The sequence below is a fragment of the Equus asinus genome, chromosome 5, assembly GCF_041296235.1.
Source record: "Equus asinus isolate D_3611 breed Donkey chromosome 5, EquAss-T2T_v2, whole genome shotgun sequence".
NCBI lineage: Eukaryota > Metazoa > Chordata > Mammalia > Perissodactyla > Equidae > Equus > Equus asinus.
This window is the reverse complement of record NC_091794.1, coordinates 93992136-94018552: the sequence shown is the minus strand read 5'-3', so window position 1 is coordinate 94018552 and position 26417 is coordinate 93992136. Positions and strand designations below refer to the sequence as shown.

The window sequence follows — 26417 nt, the reverse complement described above, 5'->3', positions numbered from 1 at the left end:
CCTGAGGATTTGATGGCACCTATAATCTTAATAAGGGTTGTGTCCTGAGCCATTCTTTAACTTATTTAATTGGGCCTGTTATAGTTCAGGGTGGGCTTAGGGGGGACCAGGTGGAAGGTTGGCATTTTTGAAAAGTGTTCCAAGACAGCCCTAGGAATTAATGAAATAAACACAGTGGTGTTGCTGCTGCTTCTCAGTGTCTTTATCAAAATACAGGGCTTGATTGGATTGGTGGCAATCAATCAAAGCATGATGGCAAACGGAATCCTTGACTGCATGTACGTCAAGTTCCTACAGCTCAGTGGTGTGTCACAGACACCTTTTACTATAGAAGTAATAACTTTGGCAGGATGTAGAACTGTGCACTTAGAGAAATTTAGGATCTTTCTATATAACCCTTATAAGGCCAGTCTAAGTTTGGAGTTATAGATAAAACAAAAGGAATGGGGGAAATGAGAGTTTTTTTTTTTTTTTTTGAACGAGAAACCAAATGAGGCCTTAAAGTTTTGTGGTTAGGAGCAGTTTTTGCTTTTGCTTTGTTTTTGAGCAAAGCAGTTTGATATGGAAGAGGGAGGAGTATTTTAGAAACTAGGTCAGAAGAACTAGGTGTGATTTAGAAGTGTCTTTATTGAAAAGTTGGTATTTACCCTCCTGAGTAAAGCTCAGTTTGTAAGGGTACATGACCCTTGCCTCTCCATGCTCTTCGCTTAATGATAAATGACAAGCAGGGTAGAAAATGCCTAAAAACACTGTCCCACTTGTTTGGGCTTGTGGTCTGTCCACATTAAGGTCCTTTCCCTAGTAGAAGCACCAGAGGATGGTTTGTGGGAGGAAGTACCTTTTTCTGGTGTCAACCCATACCACCTCATGTGGGTAGCAAGGTCTGTACATTATTAAGTTTTTAATTATTGAGCATGTACTGGGATGCAGTATACCAACCTACCTTCCTTGCATACCATCAAGATTTCCTAGACTTGGATCGTGTTCCCCATTTCTCAGGAATTTTGGGGATAAGAACTTTTTTTTAGCTCAACTAATTGCCCAGTCGTGTTACTGAAATGTTGTCTAATTTAAAGTATACGATACAATTGGGACTTGCCAATTTAAGAAGTCTCATGGCAAAACTTTTTTTCGGAAAACCTGTGAGTACCTACCAATCATATGCCAGTTGCTTACAGGAATGCAACAAATACTTACTGAGCTGCTACAGTGTATCAGGCACTGTGTTTGGAACATGGGATTCATAATTTCTACCTCCCTGGAGTACTTTCTAGTGGGAAAGATGTAAGTAAATAATCACAAATAACTATATAATTACAATGTAATAAATGCACTGGAGGAAAAGTACTATCTTCAGTAAATTATCTTCCAGCTATTTTTTAAAGTAAATTTTTATTTATGATTACCTTGGCTAGTGGATGGCTTTGTACGGTTGGGCTCTTGGGATGGATATCGGTCAGTTCTGATTCCCTTTCCCTTCACTGCTCCAGGGTCAAGTGTTACAGGAAATTCTCCATCTGAGATTGGACTTGTAATGGGCTAGAGTCCATTCTCTCTCAGCAAGGCTCTTCTTTGTGTGGAGATGCATTGCAGGACATTTGGCATCCTGCTCCTCAGGTAATAAATGCCAGTAGCGCCACAGAGTCACTGTGATAACCAAAAGAGGGACTATCATACATTTATTTCCAAACACTTTACAGGGGTTCATTTTGCCCTGGTTGAAAACTATTGAGCTTCAGTGTCAGGATTCTTGGAAAGGAGCTGTTGAACGAATTCCTTTGGGAGAACAGACTGAAAGTAGGTGGAGCTTGAGAATTGGACTGGTCAACTCTTTTGGTGTCTGATTTGTGTGTTCTTGTTTTTTAAATAGACATTTTGAAACTGCTTTCAACCCCATTCTGCTTTTTTCTCTTATTGAGGGTGGAGAGAGGGAAGTAATGACTGTTGTGTGTGTACTTTATGAACTGGTACTATAACAAGCATTTCATATACTTATCATTTGAACCGTCTCTTTGTTAGTTTTTTAATCCCCATTTTACAGATGGTTCTGATGTCAAGGGATGAAATGACTTGCTCAGAGTGGTGTCAAAACCTATGCTTTTTTTCTGTTTTTAAAGCATAACTTTAATTTATTTGTTAACCTCTGATTGACCAGTTTGAGTTTCTGGGTCTTGAGTGTGTGGGATCAGATCTTAATTGTTCTGGTTTCTAAAGTTTATTGCTAAAAATTTGGGACTTGTGTAGGATGGTAATAGTTAACATTTTCGGTGCTGGAGGATAAAGCAGTCAATTAAACACAGACACATACCCACCTCCTAGAGCTTATGTATTCTAGTCTAGGATATAGACATTAAAAAAGATGAGTAAGTAAACCATATAGTATGCTAGTGATACATGCTTAGGAGAAAAGTTAATCACGGGCCAGGTATAAGTAGTGTGTAGGTTTAAAATTTTAGATGGGTTCACCAGGGAAGGCCAAATTGAACTGATACTTGATGTGAGAGTGAGCTATACTAATACCTGGGAGAAGAAAGAGTATTCCAGGTGGAAAGATCAGTGAATACAGGGGCTCTGAGGCCAGAACATGTCCAGCTGTTTTGAGGGACAGTGTTGTGTTTTAATGTATCAACTCATTTCATTCAACCCTGAGAGTGCTACTACTGTTACTCTATTGTGGTGATGTGGAAACCAAGGGACAGAGAAGTTAAAGGCATCGTGGAGGCAGGGCTCTTAACCGTTGCTGAGGACAGCCATATAGAGCCAAAGCATTTTCTCAGCGTCAACGAGGTTAGGAATTGCGAGGCCTCCAGATAGAATTTTACTTATTCTTCCACAGGCCTCTTTCCTTTCCTACTTTTAAAGTAGGAATGTTTGTTTTACCTACAAATCTGTATGTTCCTAAAGCTTATATTCTAGTGTAGGATACAGACAGCAAACAAGATAAATAAGTAAAGCATATAGTATGTTATTGATGCGTGCCCACGTGAACAAGACAATCAGGGACTGGATGTAGGAATTTGGGAAAGCTCAGCTTTGCCTGAGAATGCTGCCTATTTGGGAATCTGAGAATCTGTGGTGCATTCCTGGTTTTTCTCTATTTGCCAGGCACTGCCTTTTTCAGACCGTTATTTGGCTAGGGAAACTGATTGTGGATCTGAGTTCTAGAGTCTCTGTGCTGGAGATGGGAGGAGTTTTGGAGGGAGGCCATGTAGCCCAAATGCTCCCAGACTGGATGTGAGAATTGCCTAAGGAGATCCCTGGCTGCATCCCAGAGCTGCTGATTCAGAATCTGGAGGGCATGATTTGATTGTGTAGCTGAGAAGGGTAAGGTACAACCTGGCTAATGCCTTCCCTGCTCCCCTGGGGAGTTGGTCAGAGACTTGGGATGGGAGCCCAGGTGTTCTCTCACCCTAGTAGTACTCTTTTCACCATGTTGTGCTGCTGCCTTGCTCTTCAGATTAAAAGATTGTAAAGAAGGGGATGTTTAATTTTATCAAATGGCATTTCAGTTCCTGTTTAATTGTCTTCTTGGGGCCTTACTGTTTTTATAACCCTGGGTTTTAAGCAGTACCTGAAGAGGAGTTCTTTCTCAAGAAGTTGTGTGGTTTCGTAGAGGCTTTTATAATTTGCTGGAAGTTGGGAGAAATTGGTTAGCTAAGTTTGGTCTTCCAAAAAAGTGATCTTCATCATTTTCAGAAGAGCGTTTTCTCTGAAAGATGGCTAATGAAAGTGCTCTAGATGAGGAGCAGGACTTTATCATTTGTTGAGGGATTCATTAGTTTGGGCTCTAGCTGCTTTATTTGAAGGGCTCTTTCTGGAACCAAAGAAATACCAGCCACCTGGTTGTGGTTTTTCTGGCATGCTTCTTTTGGGTGGACAGCTGTGAGGTGGTTATTACAGTTGGTTCTCATGATCTGTTTGAGTTTTGCTAGATAATTCAGTGACTCTTCCCCCTTTCATCTCTTTTTTCTAACCTTAGTGAGTTTTCTCTGATCTTCTGGTCTGGAAGGATGGAGCCACAGGGCCTAAATATCTCTGAGCCAGGCCTCTTGTCTTGTTCTCTATCACTTTAGAGACAGAGTTTGGGTTGGAAGGTCCTGAGTCTGATGTCTGGTTGCAGCCCCTCCTAGAGGCTTGGTTGGGCTAATGCTTCAGATGATGTCTTTGAGTGGGCTCTTAGTCTGCAAAGGGTAACATGCCTGATTTTCTAGAATTGGTTCTGTAAACAGAATGGGATAGATAGAACTTTTCATTGACTTTGGATTTTTTATTTATATCGAACTTGGATACTTATGGAACTTTGAAAGAATTAAAACAAACCTGTCTCTTTGGAGTGGTAGTTGCAAACTAGTTGTTGGTAATTTCTCTCTCATCATAAGCAGATGACCAGTTTCTTAGAACTTGAATGAACTCGAACTAGAATCAAAGAATCATTTCTCATCTCTTGTAAAGTAGAAAACTTGGTTGTGATTCTCAGGTTATGAATGATAAGAATCATAGGCTGGGGGCCGGCCCTGTGGCTGAGTGGTTAAGTTCGCGCACTCTGCTTCGGTGGCCCAGGGTTTCGCTGGTTCAGATCCTGGGCGCCGACATGGCACTGCTCATCAAGCCATGCTGAGGCAGCATCCCACATGCCACAACTAGAAGGACCCATAACTAAAAATATACAACCATGTACCAGGGGGCTTTGGGGAGAAAAAGGGAAAAAGTAAAATCTTTAAAAAAAAAAAAAAGAATCATAGGCTGAGTTTGATTTTCTGGGTCAGGTGTTTTTATGTATATCTGATGAGAGATTTTTATTTCCCTATCATCAGTTTAGCTTCAGGAAATCTTGAATGGTGTCTGGTGAGGCCAAATAGGGCGTTAGGAATCTCTTACTTCTTCCTGTCCTAGGTCACATAAACAGTGGGGAAACATGACTGTTTAAATGCTAAACAAAATGAAGGGAGTCTCCTCAGGAGGATTTTAGGAGGCACGGTCTGGGGATAGAACTAAATAAGCAGGTTTCTGGACAGTTTCTCCTCAGTTGGGGTAGGGGTCCTTGACCAGCCTTCAAAGCCATGAAATACGGGAAAAGTAAAAAAAGCACTGGATACAGATGTCTGTGTGGCTGGAGAAGGGGGCACAATGAGAATGTCTTACACTGGTCAACTCATGTGAACTAGGGTACAAAGGGTGGTTCTTTTTATGGACATCTACTCCTTCCATCCTAAGATCTGAGTGGAGCCACGTGGAACTTGCAGGAAACTGAAAGCTCGTTGGTTGGGAGAGGCCTTAGCTTTTATATTTGTCCCTGCCTGGAATGCTTTTCAACAGGGGAGGGTCCAGTACGGGAACTGGATCAACAGCTGCCGCCTGTCCCTGTAATCACAGGAAGCTGGGGCCGGGTGCCTTTGTATGGGAGCTCTGCAGCCAGACAATAGTTTGTGCTGGCGGGGCCATGTGGCGAGTCACGTGACCTGGGGCTGTTTTCTGCCGGGGTCCTTACCCATCTGTTCTCTTGACTCTTTCTGGGTTATCAGGCGCCAGTCCAAGTCCTCCCAGGCAGCCAGCTTCATGGCCAGAGATTACGAGCACTAACCTTCCTGGCAGGGGCGGTGTGGCTTCGCGTTTATGCAGATTAGCCATGTGTTTCTCACTTCAAGGCGTTCCACAGGAAAAGCCTTTTCCTGTGTTTGGCTCTCAGTGGGCGGTTCCCAGCTTACTGTACTGGGACTCAGCAAGCAGCAGGCATGCACGAGAGGGATCACAGTACACTGGCCCCCTCCCATTCCACCTCCACTGCTACGTCACCACAACACAACCGCTCGCGCTCTCATACTGTTGGTGTCATTCATTCGGTGCCAAGATTGCTTTAAAAAATTCCCTTGGCCCCAGTTCAAACAGGAGTACAGCTGGGATGTGTTAGATTTTAGGCAGTCTGCCCTCAATTTGAGATGAGTTATAAATAGCAGTGCCGACTTCCTTAACTACCGCTCTCTGAGGTAAAATGCAGGTTAATTACTGTGGGAATCAATTAGGGGGTTCTTTCGGTTAAAGAGCCAGGGATGCTTTTTTTTATTGTTATTATTAAAAGTCATACAACAAATCTGGCCAGGAATAAATTGAAAGCACAAGGAGTAAGAAATAATATTTAAATGTCCAGAATCCAAGGTTATGGCTCTTGGTTTATACTGGCCCCAACTAGTTGGCACTTAGGGTGACAGAGCAAGTGGTAGTCAAGACTTCTGCTTTCTGATGGACACCTTTTTGGCAGCCCCAGCCCATCCCTCTCTGTTGTGTTCTTGCCAGTCCTTGGGTACCAAATCTGGCTCCTTAGGGTTGCTACTTGATCACAAACTTTCTGCATCTTTGGATCGGGACTGACGCCTGAAGCTTTCCTCAATTGGACTTTTATTTCAGGAAAATTAAGTTTCTCTTTCCTGGTGCCATTGTCATGTGGTGTGGTATATTTTGGTGAACAGTGTCTTTCTGCTTTGAAGTTTGAGTCCCTGACTCCATCTTCTCTGCTCTCTTCTCCATCAGTTTTGGTCAGAAATTGGAGAATTTAAATTCCAGGCTGTTATATCTCAGCAACCCCTGAGGGTTGTTATGGCTTTCCATGGTGCAATAAGAAGTTGTGAGTGATTCCATTAGCCACTGGTCTGAAGGGGCTCGTAATTCCATTTGTTTGGAGCAGGGGAACTCTTTATGCAAGCGGTTAGTCTGTCGTTAAGCGATGCATGACTGTGTTCAGAGGGACCAGCCTGCTAGGCATCCTTGCCTTTGATGCCCCGAAACTACATCTTTTGATGCATTTCATTTGGCAGGCAGTTGGTAACATGGCCAGTGATCTGGAAAGAGACAAGTGGTAGATGGAGATGGGGGTTTTCTTATGGCTCTTTTCCTCTTTTTTATTTTTATTTTTTATGAATGCAGGAGAGTATATACCAGGCGACCCGACTTCCCTGATCAAGGGGGCAGCATTTTCCTCTCAATTATGTGTCTTTGTAGCAGAGCCTTTGCTTTTGAAGTGTAATCACAGTAATCTACTCATGTGGTTTCCCATTGAAAGGATTTCCTCTCCGTCTTGCCCAGAGTGGAATCTCTGGCTTTTTGCAGCCAGGGTTTGGCATTTCCCATCCTCTGCTTCTTCCTTGGTTCCTGCAGACTACTGATACTGGCTTTTCTATCTTGCATGTAGTAGGAATTTTTCTGGTCTGAAATTGCTACTTTCCAATAAAACTGATTAGTGAAGATTTAAGGCCCCTTCTCTGTTACGAGAGATTGGAAGATGACATTTCATCTATAACTGCAAATCACAAATCTTTCACAATGGCTTTAAATGTCAGAAGTGTGAGTTAGGTCCTTACCCACCTCCCCTTCTGATATGAGCAGATGTTTAACTTTGACATGCAAGCAGAGTAATCTGTTTGAATTGAATATATTTTAGTTTGCTAAACTGCATATTCTGTTGATTATAACTCTGGTGCAGGGAGGGGATCAGAAATCTGATGTCCAAGAAAGGGAAATGTCTTAATTTTCTTTTTAGAATAAGAATTTCTGTGACTTGCATTTATTTTTGGTCTGCAAAGATTTCCTAAAGTTGGTGGAAGAGTCTTTGAACCTTTTATTGACTAGCCTCAGTGTAAGTTGCTGTCCTCTGTTGGGAGTCCAGGCCCCTTGATGAGAGAAGAAAAGGTAACTTGCCTTTAGCCTTTTGTTTTTAAGCAGTTGTTTGGGGATGCCTGCGCAGTTTGAAGACCTCTGGTATATGAGGGCACAGAAGTTTCTTCTCAAAAGTGTGTTTCTTCTCCCTTGGCTGTTTTTCTACCCTCCCCTCTTCTCTTTCAGTTCAGTCCACATTTTTTTCTGCCCTCAAACTCATAACCTGATTTAGGGTCTAGAGTGTGCCCCTGGCCCTGTGGCTACATAGTTTGATCTGGACTTTCTCATCATAGTATCCCTACCCACTTCTTGCAGTAGGGCAGCCTGGTACATTGAAGTTACTGAGCACCAGTTTGCACTTGGGGTCTTTGGGGCAACTTTGAAGATAAAACACCTGATTTCTGCCTTCCCAGAACTAAGTCTTGAGAGTTGCAGTCAGCTGGATAACTAAGTGCTAAAATTTATGATCCAAACTAAATTTACAGTAGGACATTTAGAAATGTGAGAGATCAGAGTGTGCTGAAGAAGTGTCAAGTGGCTTCATGTTGAAGGGTTGGGTTTCTACTAGTGGAAGCCATTGTGGACAGGAGTGCAGGGCAGGGTACCATTGCATAGAGCTGGGTATGTGCCGTGTGTGGTAAAGTTTGGCATGAGACTGAAAAATGTGTACAACTGGAGCACACTGTGGAGGGCTTTAGAGCCAGGCAGAATCACTATTTATCATTATTGATAATGGCCGCTATTTATTGGACATTTAAATACTGGCAACTATGTGAAGTGTGTTATGTGCATTTTAGATGAAGAACCAAAGAACTGATGTGTTCAAGGTCAGACAGTGACAGAGTTAGGATTTGAACCCAAGACTATCAATTGACTCCGCTCTTTGCTCTTTCTGTGCAATACTGTACAGAATATAGTAGGTAGGAAGTTTGGAGGTATTGTGGAGTAGGGAAAGATGAAAATGATTTGTAAGCATTGCTCTAGAACTGTGCAGTTCAATGTGATAGCCACTAGCCACATGTGGTTATTTGAATTTAATTAAAAGTAAATAAAAATAATTCCATTCCCGAGTCGCACTAGCCATATTTCAAATACTTGATAGTAACACGTCACCAAAAATTTTATTGGGCAGTGTTTCTCTAGATCACTGGTTGTCAGCTAGTAGTATACATTAGAATCATCCAAGGATCTTAATGGGGGTGGGGGGCGGGGGAGAGCCCTTCAAGACACACTAACTTGTGTCTCTAGGGAGAGGCCCAAGCATTTGTGAAGCTTTACAGGAAATTCCAATCTGTAGCCCTGGTTAATAGCTATTGCTCTAGAAGCTCCGTAGTAACCATGGTAAGTGATGACTACCTCCCATGTGTTGTGGTGAGACCTGAACTGATAGAAATACCAGAGTGGCCTGGTCTCTCTGTTCAGCAAAAGTCTTTCTTCACCTGGGGGCCACATGGACAGTCACTGCAGTCTGGGATGAGATGAGGATCTCATCATTATATGTCCCTGTGTAAGTCCCCGAGCTCTTTATGGGAGAGAATGGTGATGTTTTGGTTCCATTGCCAGGTGTATCTGGGGAAGACCACATGCTATTTATTACTCACTGGTCCACTCGTTGTTAAATTTGAACTTCCTAAACAGTCCCAGGAGAATCCATGTAGCTCCAAAATTACGATTGGGAACATTATTGCAGCTTCTAATACAGAGGCAGGACTTGGGCAAAAATTGTTCAGTTATGATTGTTGGAAACAGTGCTTTAATAATATTGACATGTAGTCGTGATTTGGGATACGATTTTACTATGATTCTCTGTAGTTTAGAAAGTTGGAGGAGGCTCCCATCATCAGTGGTTCCTTTTTAGCTGAGATTTCAGCTGTAGCCTAAGAAAGAACTTTGCTTCTGCTTTTTTCCTCTTGATATTTGGAAGAATAGTCTCTGTGGCTTTTTGTCTTATCCATTTTCCTCATGACAGCTTGACTTCCCCTATTATAAAACACTTAGGGTAGTACTCTGCCAAAAGAAAAAGACATGTACAGAGAACGAATTGTTTGAACACTTCCTCCCCTTTATTTTGGAGGGGTTTTTGTTGTTGTTTTTTAAGGTCTTATATACCTTAAATTATAGAGTAATTTATTAATTATAGAATGACAGAAGTAGAAGGGACTCTATGTGTAATCTAGACCAGTGGTTCTTAAAGTGTGGTCGCTGGACCAGCAGCATCTGTATCACCTGGGAACTGTTACAAATGCATATCCTAGTCCCGACCCTGAACCTACAGCATCGAAGAATCTAGGGAATGGGTCCCAGCAGTCTGTTTTTTAGCAAGCCCTCCAGGTGATTTTGGTACATGCTAAACTTTGAGAACCACTGAAAACTCCTTAATTTGAAAGTTAATAATGTTCAGGCCCAGAGTATTGATTTCTACTTTCCACCCTCAATTTAAGATCCAGTTTTCAAGTTTTATATCAGGTCCAGGCCTACTCTCCAACTTCAGTATATCTGTCTCTTTAAGGTCCTTAGGGAAACTCCCCACTCCCTTCCACACCATCAATAGATGTAGGTAGGCATGTCTGGCAGGGGAAAGTGTGCTGAGGCTCTGTCTTACGTAGTTGCAATAGGGTAAAGTTATGTCAAAAAGTGAATGAGCTGATTGAACCTGTTGCCCCACAAAGCTGAAAGAAAGCTATGTTAATAGCCAAATACCTGTGAATTGAACTTTGAGCTTTTACTATTGGTGCTCTGCTGCACCTCTATATCTTGTGCTTTAAAGAGACAAAAGTTCTATCCTCCTTACACCCTCAAACTCTTGAATGTTAAAGGATATGAACTTTTTAGTTGAGATGCACAAGGCTCTAAATTCAGAGTCACGGTTCCCTCAACAACTGTAACTTAGCCATGTTACCCATTTGGAAGAAAGCATAAATTTTAAGTACTTGTGCCATAGTGCAAATGGGCTACAGATGTGCAAGTAAAAAAGATTCCACTATTTAAAGAATAGAAACATCTAGATGCTTGTGTATTTGAATTCCCAACCAAGTATATGAAGCATTGAAACCAAGTTTTGGTGTTATTGAAGATCATGGCAGAGTATAGCAGCACCATCCTCTCCCAACTGAAAAGCCTTTTTCTGGTTTTCTACACCATGGAGTACATATATTCATTGCTCCACACCTGGCCTGTCTTTTGGATCTCCAGTAGTACAATACTTAGAAAGTAGTATATAGCTTACGAGATGCTTTTACAAACTGGTGGTGGTTTCATTTTACATAGGCCAAAATCAAGGTTCTTAGGAAGGTTAAATGACCTGCCCAAGGGTTACTGGGTCTTTACCATTACTTTTTTATAGTAGCTGTTTTCCTAAGTGGCATACAGACCTGTATAATTGGGTTTGTGTTCATATTGGCCAGAGGCCATCAAAGCTGCAGGTTAATGAAATGCTCTTTATTTTGTAGCCATCCAGTCCAATGGATCAGATGGGCAAGATGAGACCTCAGCCATATGGCGGGACTAACCCATATTCGCAACAACAGGGACCTCCGTCAGGACCACAGCAAGGACATGGGTACCCAGGGCAGCCATATGGGTCCCAGACCCCGCAACGGTACCCGATGACCATGCAGGGCCGGGCGCAGAGTGCCATGGGCGGCCTCTCTTATGCACAGCAGGTAGATGGTGACTCCAATTACCTTAACCCTTGTTGCTGTCCAGGATCTGGTCTTGAGCTATAGAATCAAAGTGTCGTTGGCTTCCAAACCTCTTGAAAGGAGCGTAGGCCAATGGCTCAGTTAGAGTTTGCTACTTACAAGGCCAAGGTTTTGGTCACCATCCCATGTACATATCTGTCTTCTTCTTTGACCTGGCTGGCCTACTTGTATCCACTGAGCGGTGATCTCTGAAGGAAGTGGGAAGAAAGAAAGGCAGTGGCTGAGCACCTATCCCCTGCTACCAAGGAAAACTACTCACACCATGTGCCCTGGGGATGGAAGAGGCCCTTCACGTTTCTTAAGGCCCTCAGCATATAGTTGTCTGGTTCAAAACAAATGCTTAGGAAGGACTTGGAGTAGAAGAAAAGGGGAAGATTGAATGGTAAAGATACTAACAGTGCTGTTACAAATGTTAAAATTTCCCTCATTTCCTTTTGTCTGGCCATCTGCACCATTATCTTTTTATTGTCATTTTTGTTATGACAGCATTTTCTACCATTTGTATTTGAGTGATATTCATACTGAAAATGGTAAAGGACAGAATATAAAACTTAACTTTACTTCTAAGACTTTGAAGCAGAGTATGCCCTTAATGTAGAAAATGGAATACTGTCATTTTTTTTTTTTTCAAGAAGAAAATGGAGGAGAGATGGGGTGGATATTACTGTTATTTTATTTTTTGCCTACCTATCAAATGTATCCCCAGTACCTAGAATAGTACCTAGTACAAGCAAGCAACTAGGCTCTCAAATGTTTTTTGAATGAAGACTAAATGAAAACGAGAGCTAGAGTAACTTAGTGATTTGCATGCTGTCTGGATTACTAAACCCTGGGTTTTCAGTAGGTTGAGCCAGGCTGCTGTTGACTATTCATTGTGGCTAGGATACAGATTCTTAGTGCTTGTAAAAACAGTCTAGGCTGTGATAAAAAGAGTAGGCTCATTGGTGAAAACAGCCTCTCTTGAACTCTTCTAAGTTGCCCAAATGTTAAATAGTGTAAATTTTCTGTGGATGAATTCAATCCACTTGTAAACAAACCAACTAGTAACCCAACTTGGCCATCCTTCCTGGCTCAGTTTAGACAGGGATGGTAGAAAACCCTGGGCCTTCTCGGAGCGTGGCTTGGCTTGCCTGCTTTCTATACTCATCCTCAGGGCATAGCTTCTGACAGAATACCTCACCTTTCTTCATCTGGAAAAGTCAGCTAAAAGTGTTCTTTCCTTTCCTACAGATTCCTCCTTATGGACAACAAGGCCCCAGTGGGTATGGTCAGCAGGGCCAGACTCCATATTACAACCAGCAAAGTCCTCATCCCCAGCAGCAGCAGCCACCCTACTCCCAGCAACCACCATCCCAGACCCCTCATGCCCAACCTTCATATCAGCAGCAGCCACAGTCTCAGCCACCACAGCTCCAGTCCTCTCAGCCTCCATATTCCCAGCAGCCATCCCAGCCTCCACATCAGCAGTCCCCGACTCCATACCCCTCCCAGCAGTCCACGACCCAGCAGCACCCCCAGAGTCAGCCCCCCTACTCACAGCCGCAGGCACAGTCTCCCTACCAGCAGCAGCAACCTCAGCAGCCAGCATCCTCGACGCTCTCCCAGCAGGCTGCGTACCCTCAGCCCCAATCTCAGCAGTCACAGCAAACTGCCTATTCCCAGCAGCGCTTCCCTCCACCGCAGGTAAGATGCCCTTGCCTCCTGCCCTTCCCTGTATGTGACTAAAGGCAGCTTATGGGTTGGTGTCATGAGAACTTTCCCATACAAATTGGTTCTCTAACGTGCACTTAAAAACCAGTTAAACTCTGGATAAACATGCTAACTGGATTGATTGAACTAATACAGGCATAACCTTCTTAACTGCATAAAAACCTGTAGCTCTACTTACTGATGAAGAAATAGGGCAATGGAAAGTTGCATGGACAGATAAGACATTAAACGTCATGGGACTGATTTTTTTTTTTTTTAATTAGCATTCAGAACTTAAGCATCCAAGTGAGTTTGGTCTCCTTAAAAACAGTCACTTTGGGAGGCTATACTGTATATTCGTTCCAACTGCCAAAATATTTTGGACTCCTTCATTTGAAATTGCCATCAGCACTGACATCACATTCTCTAGACTGTTCTCAGTGGTGGCAAGTCTTTTTATTTTTGAGGGGAAAATAGCTAAAATTCATTTGTATCCATGTCTATGAACAAGGTGGATGATGAAGCCGAAAAATAACAATTTGGGCTTTGTTCTTAAAAGAACCAAAAGAGAAGAAATGACTGAGTCATGATAGGTCCACTAAAGATTTTGTGCATTGGTAGCATTGTTGGAATAAATATCTCATCCCAAGACAATGTCTTTGAAGGAAGCAGTATTCATTCTAATGTGGAAGTTCTAGCATGAGTTTTTCTTGTTTTTTAAATAATTGGTCTCATTCCTTGGTAGGTACACCTTGTAGTTAGCCAGAGTTTAGAATTTAACCCCAAGGAACAGCTCTCTGTGGGTGGCAGTAAATGGTCAACAGTGCCATTGGGAAGAGTCTTATATCCACTGTTGACATTCTTGTCTTAGAGCCACAGCTTGTATTTTTCTGCTTTCAGATAATATTGTGCACACTTGGACACATAACTTCCTCTGTGTGAGAGAGTCCCATGGCCCTTTCACCATGAAGCAAGCTTGCCTGGCTTATTAATACTAGGCCTTCACAGCTTTTGTTTTTCTCGTTTTTAGGAGTTATCTCAAGATTCATTTGGGTCTCAGGCATCCTCAGCCGCCTCAATGACCTCCAGTAAGGGAGGGCAAGAAGATATGAACCTGAGTCTTCAGTCAAGACCCTCAAGCTTGCCTGTGAGTATTCCTGCTACCCTCTAAAAGGTGATGGGGACAGAAAAGAAGCAAAGAAAACTGGTTTCTGATTGGATGTTTTGGTGGTATTGCGCTAAATGAGCTATTCCTTGAATTCAGGTTCAGAATTCTGAATAGGAATTTATGGGCCGACCTTGTAGAATGTCTCTTTTAGCTACCTGCCCAGGGAAAAGGTTTGTGAGCTCTGTTTAGAGGTTTTTGTTTTTGTTTGAAATCTTGAGCTCTTAGGCATAGACCTGGGTGAGGGATAGAGAAGATGGAGCTATTGGAAACACCATCTGCTGTCCATCAAAGTTGAGAGAAGTCTCAATTTTTTTACCTTACTTTTGAGGGCTTAATTTTTAGTATTTAGCTAGTAGGTAGAATCTGGGGTGCATTCAGTGTGGATTATCACATTGAGCACGGGCAGAGTAAAAGCAGTTTTTCTGGTTGTTGTTTTGCATGAATAGGTGCTTTTGTCTAGTAGAGTGGTTGGTGCCCAGATGCTTGATTAGTGTTTGTGGAATGGACTGTCTGTATCCTGAGGAAGGCTGCATAGTCTACTGATTGAACTTGGGCTCTGGAGCCAGAGTTCTTGCGTCTGCGTTTGACTCTGCCACTAACCCTGTAGCTTAGGCAAGTCACTTAACTTCTCTGTGCCTTAGTTTTCACATCTGTTGAATGAACTTAAAAGTACTCACTTTTTGGGGTGGTTATCAACATTAAATAGGACAATATAGAGTGCTGATGCATTGTAGGCACTCCATAAACGTCAGCCATTATCATCATCATCTCAGAGGGCAAAGGGACTGAACTTGATACCTGAAAGGCAGTTAGCACCAACTATTTAACAGCAGGCAGGTTCTGGAAACGTTTACCCCTAGTCTTAGCTCCACTACTCCATGTGGGCAATCACTCAGGTTCTGGAAGTTAATCTGTTAGGCACAGGAATAAAATGGGCTGCTCTGGAATCTAGTAAGACAGGAAGTAGCAAACTCTCCATTACAAATCCTTCTTAGTTAGGAAATGAATTAGCCACACATGCCCAGATAAGAGTCTCGAAATTTTGATTCTACTTGGATTTGAAGCCTGTCTCTTCAGTTATTCTGACTTGGGAGAAAATGGTTTCTGGATCTTTAAGGGAATAGGTAGGAGGCAAGAACTCTTTTCATCATGAAGCCTCCCGTGACTACCCCTGAAGATGTCTGAACCATACTCAGTAGGGCAGTGTCTGCAGAGTCCTTCAACACCTGTTGTTCAGGCCAGGCCAGGATGAATAGCCACTATCAGATGGGCCTTCTGAGACTGTTGACTTTCTCACCTGAGGAATTGGGGGAGGAAGTGTCTGAATAAGGCAATCCCTTTTTGTTCCCTTCTCATTAATGCCTGTTGCAGTCCTTTTCTGAATCTTAAACTTCACTGGTTTGTGCTTTCTAACCCGATTCAATCAGAAATGTGTTACCACTCCATCATCATCTATGACTACATTTGAGTGAGGTACTTTTGTGGCAAGAACCCAGCTCAGTGGATTTCTGCCAGTACTGTAAGTTGCTCCCCCTCAAAAAGTTTCTACTTGGTCCTAGTGACCTTTTGGCAGAACTGTATTTGGTATTTTTAGTCCTGAGAAGCCTAGCATACAGACACGTTGCATGTCTTCTAAGGGTTGAGAGCCTTGTCCTGTTGAATCCAAGAGCTTCTTATCTGACCCACTGAAGTGAAGGTGCAGGCAGCTTCTTGAGCCCAGGGGAGGGTTGTTCCTGGGCAGCCTATCACAAGGAGCATTCCCAAGTTCAAGCTTCTACTATCGATTCATCCAAATGGGTCATTTGCTTTGTGGTAGAAGCTCCGTGAAGGAGGTGAGCTGGCTGGGTTGTTGGCATCTTGTTTGTTGAATTGCTTTTTATCCCTCTCCTTTTTGGACCAAGCAACAAAAGGTGGTTTTTCTTTGAAATTTTGGTTTGATGCCAGATTTCCCTAGCCAAGGCTGGGAAACTGTCAGAGCTGAAGAAAGGAAAAGTCGGGATTCCCTACAAGGGGCCCTCTCCTTTTCTTAAGCAGCTGTGTTAAGGGATCCCTAGGTTTGCCAGTATATTCTTTTCACTCAACAGATGTTTATGGGGCACCTATTTGTGTTTGGCTCCAGAGCAGATGCTAGGCTGACTGGAGGGCAGCCACTCCAGTTTTCCACATTACCCTTTTCACTCATTCACCTTACCCGCTTAGTCCTAAAGGCATTCTGATTGTGACCCTTGATTTAAAGACAATATGGTTTCTAATCCTGATTATTACAAAAATTAGATTTTGAGAAGTTTCTGTTCAGCTATTAATGCCAAACCATTTAGCTACTATTATCCTGATTGTGTTATCCCTCTATTTAAAACATCTCAATTATTTTTCATAATCCTTAATATTACCTAGGCTGTTCCCTTCTACTTCTCGTTCTGATTCAGTAGGTCTGAAGTGAGGCCTGAGAATCTACATTTCCAGCAAGTAACTCGAAGCTGCCTGACCAGGGATGGCACTTTGAGAACTTCTACTTTGTCCTTTTTTGCTCTCAGCTTTCTCTTGATTTCTATAAGGCCCCATACTTTTTTCTGCTTCCAGACCTTTGCACACACTCCTCCCTTTGCCTAATACACTTTTCCTCGTAACTCTTATTCATATTTCAGATTACATGTTCAAGATCACTTCCTCAGAAAACTCCTTCCTAATCAAGCTTCAAAACTCACCTTAAATAACTTCTATGATGCCGTCGCTGACTAAAGGCAGTTTTTATTTTACTTAAAAAAAAAAAAAACACCCTAGGGGCTGGCCTGGTGGCGTACTGTTTAAGTTTACGTGCTCTGCTTTGGCAGCCTGGGGTTCACAGGTTCAGATCATGGGTGCAGACCTGACACTGCTCGTCAAGCCACGCTTTGGCAGCATCCCACATAAAATAGAGGAAGATTGGCACAGATGTTAGCTCAGTGACAATATTCCTTAAGCAAAAAGAGGAAGATTGACAACAGGTGTTAGCACAGGGCCAATCTTCCTTACAAAACAAAAATAAAAAACCCTACAATATTTAAGACATAATAAGGTATAAAGTACCCATCTTTAGAAACCAAACCTTGCTGACATAGGTAAAAGCACCTTATATAGCCCTCTGAGATCACTTCCTCATCCTTGTACCCAGAGCAGCACTATCCTGTATCTGAGGTTTCTTTGCTCCGTACTGCCTAGAGCATTCTCCTGATACCTCTACTTACTTGAGTCTCTTCCACTACCGTCATGTGCCACCTAATGACATTTTGGTCCACGGTGGTCTCATAATATTAGTATATAGCTTAGGTGGATAGTAGGTTATACCATCTAGATTTGTGTAAGTACACTCTATGAGGTTTGTACATTGAAATCGCCTAACAAGGCATTTCTCAGAATGGATCCTCATTGTTAAGTGACACATAGCTATAGATGGTCAGCTCTTAGAGGGCAGGCACTGTGTTATTGACCTCTGTGCTTCCAACACATGATGCCCAAGCCCCATGGTTCTTTACCTTGGCTGCGTGTTAGAATTACCTGGGGAACAAATGACCTGTAAAACCAGTGGCCAGGGTTCACAGAGTTTCGATTTGTTTGTGGGATGGGGCTTGGGCTTTGGTATGGTTAGAAGCTGTCCCGGGTGATTCTGATTTGCAGGCCTGATGGAGTTACACGAGTCCAAATTGTGTCAGGTTGCTTTGCTATAATAGACTGTGTTAGCACCCATGGTTTTTATCAGTGCTTATCTCAAGTGTAATTTGAATTATTTACTTAACGTGAGCTCACCAAGACCTGACTTGCTCTGTCTTGCTCATTGCCATCATAGTGCTTAGCATATAGTAGGCTCCAGCACATTGAATGAATGAACCTGAGCAGTATCCATTACATTGCTCATCCAGAAAGTATATGTCTAACAGGGGAGAGTTTGACTATATTACCAGATTGTTGTTTTCATTGCTAGGGCAAGACAGGTATCACAGACTGTTAGGGGAAGGCCCAGACTCCATTTTAAAGGATGGATTAATCTATTTGTGCTTCCTGACATTGGCCTTAGGAAGAAGTGGGGTTGGGGTTTGTCATCTATCTCATAAAATAGCTACCACTTCACCTTATGTTAAGAAGGTGCTTGTAAGGGATGGGTGAGCAAACCTCTGGGTGTTTCGTTACGTCCTTAATTTTCTTTATTTTGGGGCAAAATCTCTAAGGGACTCATCTGAAAATTGGTATCTGACTTTTGATTATAATTATTTTTGAGAATGACTTGGAGTTGCATCTTTAAAAGCTGCTACTTAAGTGATTCATCCAAGTATATGTGATGTCCCTAGAATAATGAGCGCTTCCCAAATTTTTCTTACTGAGGCACATTTGTAAATTTACATTTTAGTCTTGAAAGTGTACCTGAAGTAGAGTTTCCATTCATGGTGGAAAATGGATATAGGATTAAAAGCTCTGATATGGAGAGGCTAGCTAGATAAGTGCTTCTCAAACTTTAGCTTGCATTAAAAATCATCTGGAGGTTAATTAAAACACAGATTATGGACTCCTAACCAGAGAGATTCAGACTCTGTAGGTGTAGGGTGGGACCCAAGAATTTGCATTTAGCAAGCTCTCAGGTGGTACTGAAGTTGCAAATACCATACTTGAATAACAGTGAGCTTAGGTAGTCTAGTCCTTTGAAAAGGGAAGAAAAAAATTACTGGACTAGGAAGCCACAGTGGTAACTTGAATAATAGTGGTGACCTACACTGTAGTTTGACTCTTGATGATCTAGACAGAAGGCTGTGGGTTGAAAATGGTGGAAAGAAAAGAGACTTGGGAGAGACAGACTGTCTGCAGCTATGGCCTCAGTGCAGTTTATTCCTGCGTAAGGCAGCCCTTGGCATTGTTGGCACCGTTGGCACCACCCTGGGAGCTCTCCGCTCTATGGCAGTCATCACACTGGATCCCTTCCATAAGTTGGTCACCAGATCCTAGTCTGTCTTAGATATGACTTTTGAATCTGGTTTCTCCTGTCCTTCCCCATTGCCTTTTTTTCAGACCCGTTATCTCTCATCTGGTGTCTTTCCACCAACTCCTGACTGTTCCATTTCTTTTCCTTCCAAGCCTGTCTTCAACATAATCATCAAAATGATCATCTTAAAAAAAATCAAACCTGACAAGTTATATTACTGCTTTAAAACCTCTAGCTACCTGTTGTCTATAGGTTTAAGCCCTAGTCTGACATAAATTCCTTTGTGATCTGGAGAATGAGGATATTTAAAAAAAAAAGAAAAGAAAGAAAAAGTCAGTAAGTTCTCTGTCCCTAGAGTAAAACCTGGCACACTGTTTGCTGTGGGTGTTGTATAGAAGGAAAATAAGCACTAGACAAGGGTTGAAGGAGGGCTTCTGAGGTAACCTGAACTTTTTAAGTCTGTGATTCTGAATATGGCATGGTTGCAACCCTCAAGGATTATCTTCTGTTTCTTTAGTAAGATAGACGTAATAAGGTGTGCCCGAATGTTACAATGAGTACTATGAGAATTTGGTGAAGTCAATGATCCAGGATGTCTAAATAGTTGAGGAAAGACATCATGGCAGAAGATTAGAATGAGCTAGATGTGGATGTACATGAGTGGTTAGAAAGGAAAAGTACAGCCCGAGCAGAGGCCAGGTGGGGATGGGGTATAGTGTAGATGATATTTGGGGCACTGGTCCAGATCAGGCTTCTTAGGGTAGGGAGTAACAGGAAGGAAAGCTATATCACAGGTTTTAGGACCCTAGTGGGCTAAGTCAATCATTTGGATCTGATCTTACAGGCCTACAGATATATAATTAGGGCAATAACTTGATAAAACTGTTAGAAAAATGATCCATGGGTGTATGGTATGGTTTGAAAAGGGGGTAGTCCAGAAGCAACAAACTATTGAAATAATTCTGGCAAGAGATGTGGAGTTCTACCCCTCTGTCTCATTTGCATAGCTACCTAGTCCCAATTGTGATATGTGCAGGAAAGAATCTATACAACCGAGAATAAATGGATTCTGCTGGGTGGACAATTTAACCATATTCATTTACTGGGGGGAAAAAAGAAAGAGAAATCTCCTTGACAGAAATAGAAAGGTTAATAGGAAAACTCATTTTTGAGGAGAAGTTCCATATAGTGAGATGTCTAAAAACAAATGCTTACTTACTAGTTGGAGATGGGAGACTGAAATGTAGGTTAAGAGCTGAGTCTGGATAGAGTTTGAGGTGTCTATGTAGAAGTTAATAGTTAAACTGTGGAGTATGGAGAGAAAAGCCAGGTGGAACCCTGGACAATGCCTGCAATCATTGGGTAGAAGTGCCCAACAGATAGCTAGAGATTGGAGGAGGACCAGGATTGTGTCATATTTCTGGAAGGCAAGGGAGGGGGAAGATAGTCCACATCCAATTTATGTTTCAAGGAATGTAAGTATATTTTAAGAAATATAAAGTTGGATTTGTCGTGAAGCAGGTTATTGGAATCTTTTTTAGGTAAGAGGACCTGATTTCCTAGGGCTGGAGGAAAGGAAGTGTGCAAGGGAAAGGAGTAAAGGTAAAGAGCACTCTTGAAAGACATTGAAGGAGGAGGCAGCTAAATCAGCCCAAATTCCTCAGCTTCATCTCAAGACTCGCATGTATATAAGGCAGATAAATAGAAGGGTGAAGATGCTGGCAGAATATTAGGAGGGTATAAGCAGGCACATCTTTCAGGAGTCATGAGAGAAAGGAATCAAGGGCACTCACTGGGTTAGCTTATGAGGGACCATATACCCTTAACTGAAAACGTCCTAGAGGCTGCTGTTGAAGATCTGGATCATATTTGTTTCTTTTGGTTAGGTAGGAGTAGAAGTTAATGATGCTGGGAGTGAGGTGGAGAACAGGATTGGAATTTTTAATATCTGTTAAATTATCTATAGATATTCTTTTAACGTCACCAGCCCTTCTTTTAGATTTCACTTAACAACCTAGTAGCTATTAGCACTCATGATTTACTACCGAGATGTTCTCAAACTCTGAGAGCTTGGGTTACAATGATCTGGAAAGGGGAAATGGAAGGGAACTATGTTGTTCTGTAGAATCTGAATCTTAGGAGGGCAGGAATGAGGCCAGGAAAGGACCTAAGCCAACACCAGTTCTCCTGGAAGGGCAGAAATTGAAATGTACTGAGTAACCACTTCTGTTCTATATTAGGAGAAACTAAGGGTCAGAAGCAGGCTTTGAATCCAGCTCTCTCTGCTATTTCACGTGAAGTATTTCCCCTAGCATCCCACCCAGCAGAGGAAAGCCATGGACAATCTGATCTTCTCTTCATGTTTAGCCAAAAGCCTCAACCCCTTTGCCGTTTAGCGTTCACTAGACTTGTCCTAAAAGAAAGAGTCTAGGTGGATTTCCATTCCACTTTTAATTTTCCCAGATGACCTTGTGATGGAGGCACAGACGAGTTGTGAAAAAGGCAGCTGAGGGACAGGGAGGGGTGAGAGAGGGAAGATGGCCAAATCTATAGGGCAAGCCTGCTGGACCAAGTAGCCAACTAGGGAATCACCACAAACAGTAGAAGGTTGGCTAGTTTAATTCTTTGGTTCCCCTTGTGTTGGATGGGAGCAAGTCCTGTTCTGTGCCTTTTTTCTTAGAACACAGTGTCCTGATTAATGCTAATTTTAATCAGTTAGATTCTTGCTACTGAAAAAATGTGGTCCATTATCTAGCAGCACAGACATCACCTGGGAGCTTGCTAGAAATGCAGATTCTTGGTCCCCACTCCAGCTTTATTGAATCCAACACAATTACATGAGATCCCCAGGTGATTCATTTGTCTAATGGTTTAGAAGCAAGGTGTTAGACCCTGAGAGTTATAAAATTTGCCAATAAAATACCAAGCTGGGGACTTTGGAATACAATAAATTTTACTGACTGTGTCTAGTAAAATTTAAATAATCTGAATGTGGGGGATGGGAGTGGGAGACCACCACCAGTGGTTTTGGGGGGCCCTGGCTCTCCATGCTTGCAGCCCAAACCCCATTGTGGGGCCATCCACAGCTCCCACTATACCTCTACAGGCTCATCTTCAGCCACTCAGATGTACATTATGCTCCTTATAACTCCCGATCGTTCCTGTCAGTGTTCTTTGGCTTAAGATTTACTCTTCCCCCTCTTTTTTAATACCCAGCAAACTTCTACTTTGGCTTCAAAACCTAGCTAAAATACCTTCTCTGGGATTCGTCCCTATTTTCTTCAGGCAGTTTCTTCATATTGTCGTAGTACTATATTGGTACCTCTGCTTGAGCACTGAGGTCTATATCTGACACCTGTATCAGCCAGATACTCAGAAAACCTTTGTTGAATAGCCCTCTAGGTTCTTGCTACCTACCTGAGCTTGGGGGCCAGCTTTTTGTCATCTAAGTTTATTGGGAGGAGTAACAGAAATCCTCTAAATGCTTAAAATATTGGAATGTTTGAAAGATTTTAATTTTACACTGTTTGTTTTCCCTAATGTCACATTTCATGGTAAAAGGAGGCAGGGCCAACAGTTTTTGCCTAGGTTTTTGATGGTTTATTTTCAAAGGGATAACAGAAATGCCACTGGCAGTTTTGGTACCCAGAGAAGCTAGGCCATTCTGAGGTTGGTGACCTGTTTCCTTCATATCTGACCATGTATCTGTGCTTGCTCCCCTTGAATTGTAGCCCAGGTGCTCTCACAAAGTCTCAAAAAGGAAATCCCCACCCCCTCTGTCATATCTGCCCAGGCTGCTCAGAGCAGCCTGTACCCTGTGAAGTAGCCGTCCCTTCTCCAGAAGGCTGGTTCTCTGGCAGGGCTAGCCAATCTGCTTCTCCATCTTAGTCACGCTGCTCTGGCCCTGATACTGCCTGGTGCCTGCTGGAGCCTGTGCTGCTTGCGGCAGATTACTGTATGCTTGTTCCTGGGCCCATTTCCTGTTTCTATTCTAGTCGCTGGTGGCTCAGCTCTGCTTCCTGCCTGTGTGTCTCACACAGATTCCTCTTGCTGGAACCTTTTGTTTTCTTCGGAACAACTTCAGTCTGAAAACTAACTGAGCCTTACCTATAGTGTGGTGGCTCCTGGGGTCAATAAGTCCTACTGAGGACTGGCAGGAAGTACACCCTCCCCACCAAGCATACCACTTGGATTTGACCTTGTTTTTCAGTTTGTCCCCAGCCCTGTAACAGGAAGCTGGTGGTTCATTGCTTAGACCAGAAATTGGTATAAGAAGATAAGCTAGGATCTTGTGCAGGGCAAACTTGTCTTCACTCATTAGCTACACAGGGCTATCAGGACTGGTGTGCCCTGGTTCTTTTGCACCTGGAGCTTATAAACATATTTCCTGCTGCTGAGGAAGACACTTAGTACCCTTTCTAGCCCAGGCTTCCCGGAAGCCCAGAGAATACTCACTTTGGCTTGGGCAGGTAATGCTGTCCTCAGCGGAGTAAAAGCTTGCAGAGAATGTAAGGATGTAAAGGAAAGCATGTACTGACTCAGCCCTCCATCTTGTGAGCAGTTCAATCCCCCAGAGCTTAGAGTGGGAGGGAAAAAGTGCAAGGAGGTGGTAAAAAGGGAAGAAGTGAAGGAGCTTGTCCTGGGCAAATGTGTTTTAAAGTTCTAAGCTTCCTCCATCTTGCCCATTTTCCCCAGAAGAGGCTGGCTTAGCAGAGAATATGCTTTGTGAATAATTCTGTTCTTCTCTCTTGTTCACAACTACTCTTTTGGGATTATCTGATAATACTGTGTCTGAGTGGTTTCTACACTGAACCCTAGGCCTAGGTATGTTTAATAGAGAGGGATTTAATATGGGGAATTGGGCTTACAAAATTGTTGGAAGGACTGACAGAGAATGCTCCAGGTTTGTCCTGTAGGAACGGGACCTAGACCTAGGTTTGACCCACCAGGGGAACTCCTACTTCTGAGCCACTATCTGATTGATTGCTCTAAATCTGCTATCCAGGGATCAGTAAGCTGGAATCAAACAGCAGCAGGTGCTGCTGTCAGAACCAGCACCCAATTAACAGGAAGATGAAACCAAAATGCTCCTGCAGAAACAAGTGAAGGAGACAGAAATATGGTATATGTGGTCTCTGCCGTACTTTGATCTCATCTTGACTCTGCTTCTAATTAGCAGAATCTGAATTGTATCCAAATCCATCTGCAAGGAATTCTGGGAAATGTAGTTTTTAGCTTTTTAACCTCTAAAATTAAGAAACAAAAGTAGAATGGAGACAGCATGAGATAGGCCACAGAATACTCACCACACTAATGCAAACACCACCACTCCTCCTTAACTCATACTTCACATATGAGGAACCTAAGGCTCAGAAAGGGTAAAGGACTTGTCCAAAGTCTGTCAGTACATGAGAACATTGGATTCGCTAACTTCCAGTCCAGTACTTTTACTATCAGGACCAACTCCTATAAAGAATCACAAAAAAGCTCCTTTAAGAGAAGAAAAAATGCCATATTCAGAAAACAGACTTTGTCTTCCACATTCTCTTGTCTTTGGAAAAAGGAAAGAAGGAATTGTGGAGGATTTTTGGACAAAGGTAGTGATAATATAGCTTCTGGATTTAGGTCTACTCCCCAAGAAGATAGGAAGCATTTACTCTGGAAGGAAGAAATCTCAAAAACTAAAATTTCCTGAAATTCCTGAGTCAACATACGGATGAACTCAGTTGCCTTGGTGACCATGGCTTTTCTCCACCCATCCCCCTTTCCCTTTCACTCCTGTTGGTGCTTCTATAATCTTCTGCAAAGCTGGCTGGGAGATTTCTTCAGTGAAGTACATTCCCTGGCTTCTGCCATTGTCCTTCTCTAAAAAGACCAACAAAAATCAGAAAGCCACTTGCAGATCTGTAATTACCAGGCTGTTTCTTGTCTGTCCTTGTGGAAGAACTTGGGCTTTTTGAACAAGAAATAAAACAAATCATCCTAGAAATGCTATCCTTAAAAAAAAAAAAAACAACACTAGGGGGGCCAGCCCCGTGGCCGAGAAGTTAAGTTCATGCGCTCTTCTTCAAGTGGCCCAGGGTTTTGTTGGTTCGGATCCTGGGCGCGGGCATGGCACTGCTCATCAGGCCATGCTGAGGTGGCGTCCCACGTGCCACCACTAGAAGGACCCACAACTAAAAACGCACAACTATGTACTGGGAGGCTTTGGGGAGAAAAAGGAAAAATAAAATATTTTTAAAAAAGAGACCACTAGGGTCTCCCTACACCAGAGTGAGAATCTGTTCCTCCAAACTTGGTCCAGAGGGGAAGACCCCTAGGTGTGGAGCTATGTTAACATAACATAGATACATCAAGCATAGAATTAGTTCTACTGTCTGTTTCTTGTGTTTCTAAGATATTTGGTATTCTACCTGAAAGCTGTGATGAAACTGATATGTGATGTAGTGCTGTCCTTTTGGGGACCAGTGCCTGATCTCTTGCTCCATCTGCTTCCATGGCCTGAACCTGTTTCGTTTCCCCACCTGGTGTCAGCATGGAATTGGCTGGTATTGTGACATAATCTCTGGTTGCCATGAGGCAGAGCTCGCCTCCAAGCCACCAGCTTGCTTCCCATTTGACCTTTCCCAAGGAAGCTAAGAAGCCATGCCTTGTTGAAGTGGGGAACCTAGGGGTTGAAGTCTCCAGCCGAGTCAGTGAACCTGTCCCTTAAGGCCAACTTTGATAAGGGAAGAATATTGAGTGTTGTTTACTGAAATGAGTGAAGGTAATTTTCTGACATTTTGAGGAAAATAGGAGAGAAACCAAGTTCCAAATAAAAGGGATCAGTGTTCAAAGGAACTGTTATCAAGAATATTTTTGGTTTTTTCCCCTTCATCTTCCACTTTTAGAACTTGACTATGTCTTGCCCTATGTTTAGAATTGGTCTTTTGGTTTTAAAGGGCTTTGGGATTGATGGCTGTCTTTCCTGGTTTAAGGTTCTGTCCGTTCCTCCACTCTCAGATCTGTTTCTTCTACCCCTTCACCCCAAATCTGTGGATTTTGTCTAGACCAGTATGCTATGGTAGGGAAGACCATGGGCAAATACAAATTTAGGCCTTTAAATACCAAACCAAGGAGGCCATGTAGCCCCTAGACCTTGGTTTAAGCTGTGTTTAGCACAGTGCCAACTTGGCCTTCCCCAATTGTGCACATTACTTCCTTGCTTGCTTTCTGGTTGCTATAATTCTTTTTTTTTTTTTTCTTTGAGGAAGATTAGCCCTGA

The 26417-nt window shown here is 42.7% G+C and overlaps 1 protein-coding gene across 2 annotated transcripts in view; it reads left to right on the top strand.

Annotated features, from left to right (window-relative positions):
- ARID1A (AT-rich interaction domain 1A) overlaps window positions 1-26417 on the top strand; it is a 67299-nt gene that overhangs the window by 13664 nt on the left and 27218 nt on the right. Inside the window, exons 2-4 of one of the 2 annotated variants that reach the window (XM_014854972.3) lie at window positions 11097-11309; window positions 12579-13031; window positions 14068-14184. In XM_014854972.3, coding sequence (XP_014710458.3) covers window positions 11097-11309; window positions 12579-13031; window positions 14068-14184 — 783 coding nt within the window. The remainder of the gene's footprint in view (window positions 1-11096; window positions 11310-12578; window positions 13032-14067; window positions 14185-26417) is intronic. The other variant, XM_070510631.1, reaches the window with a different exon arrangement.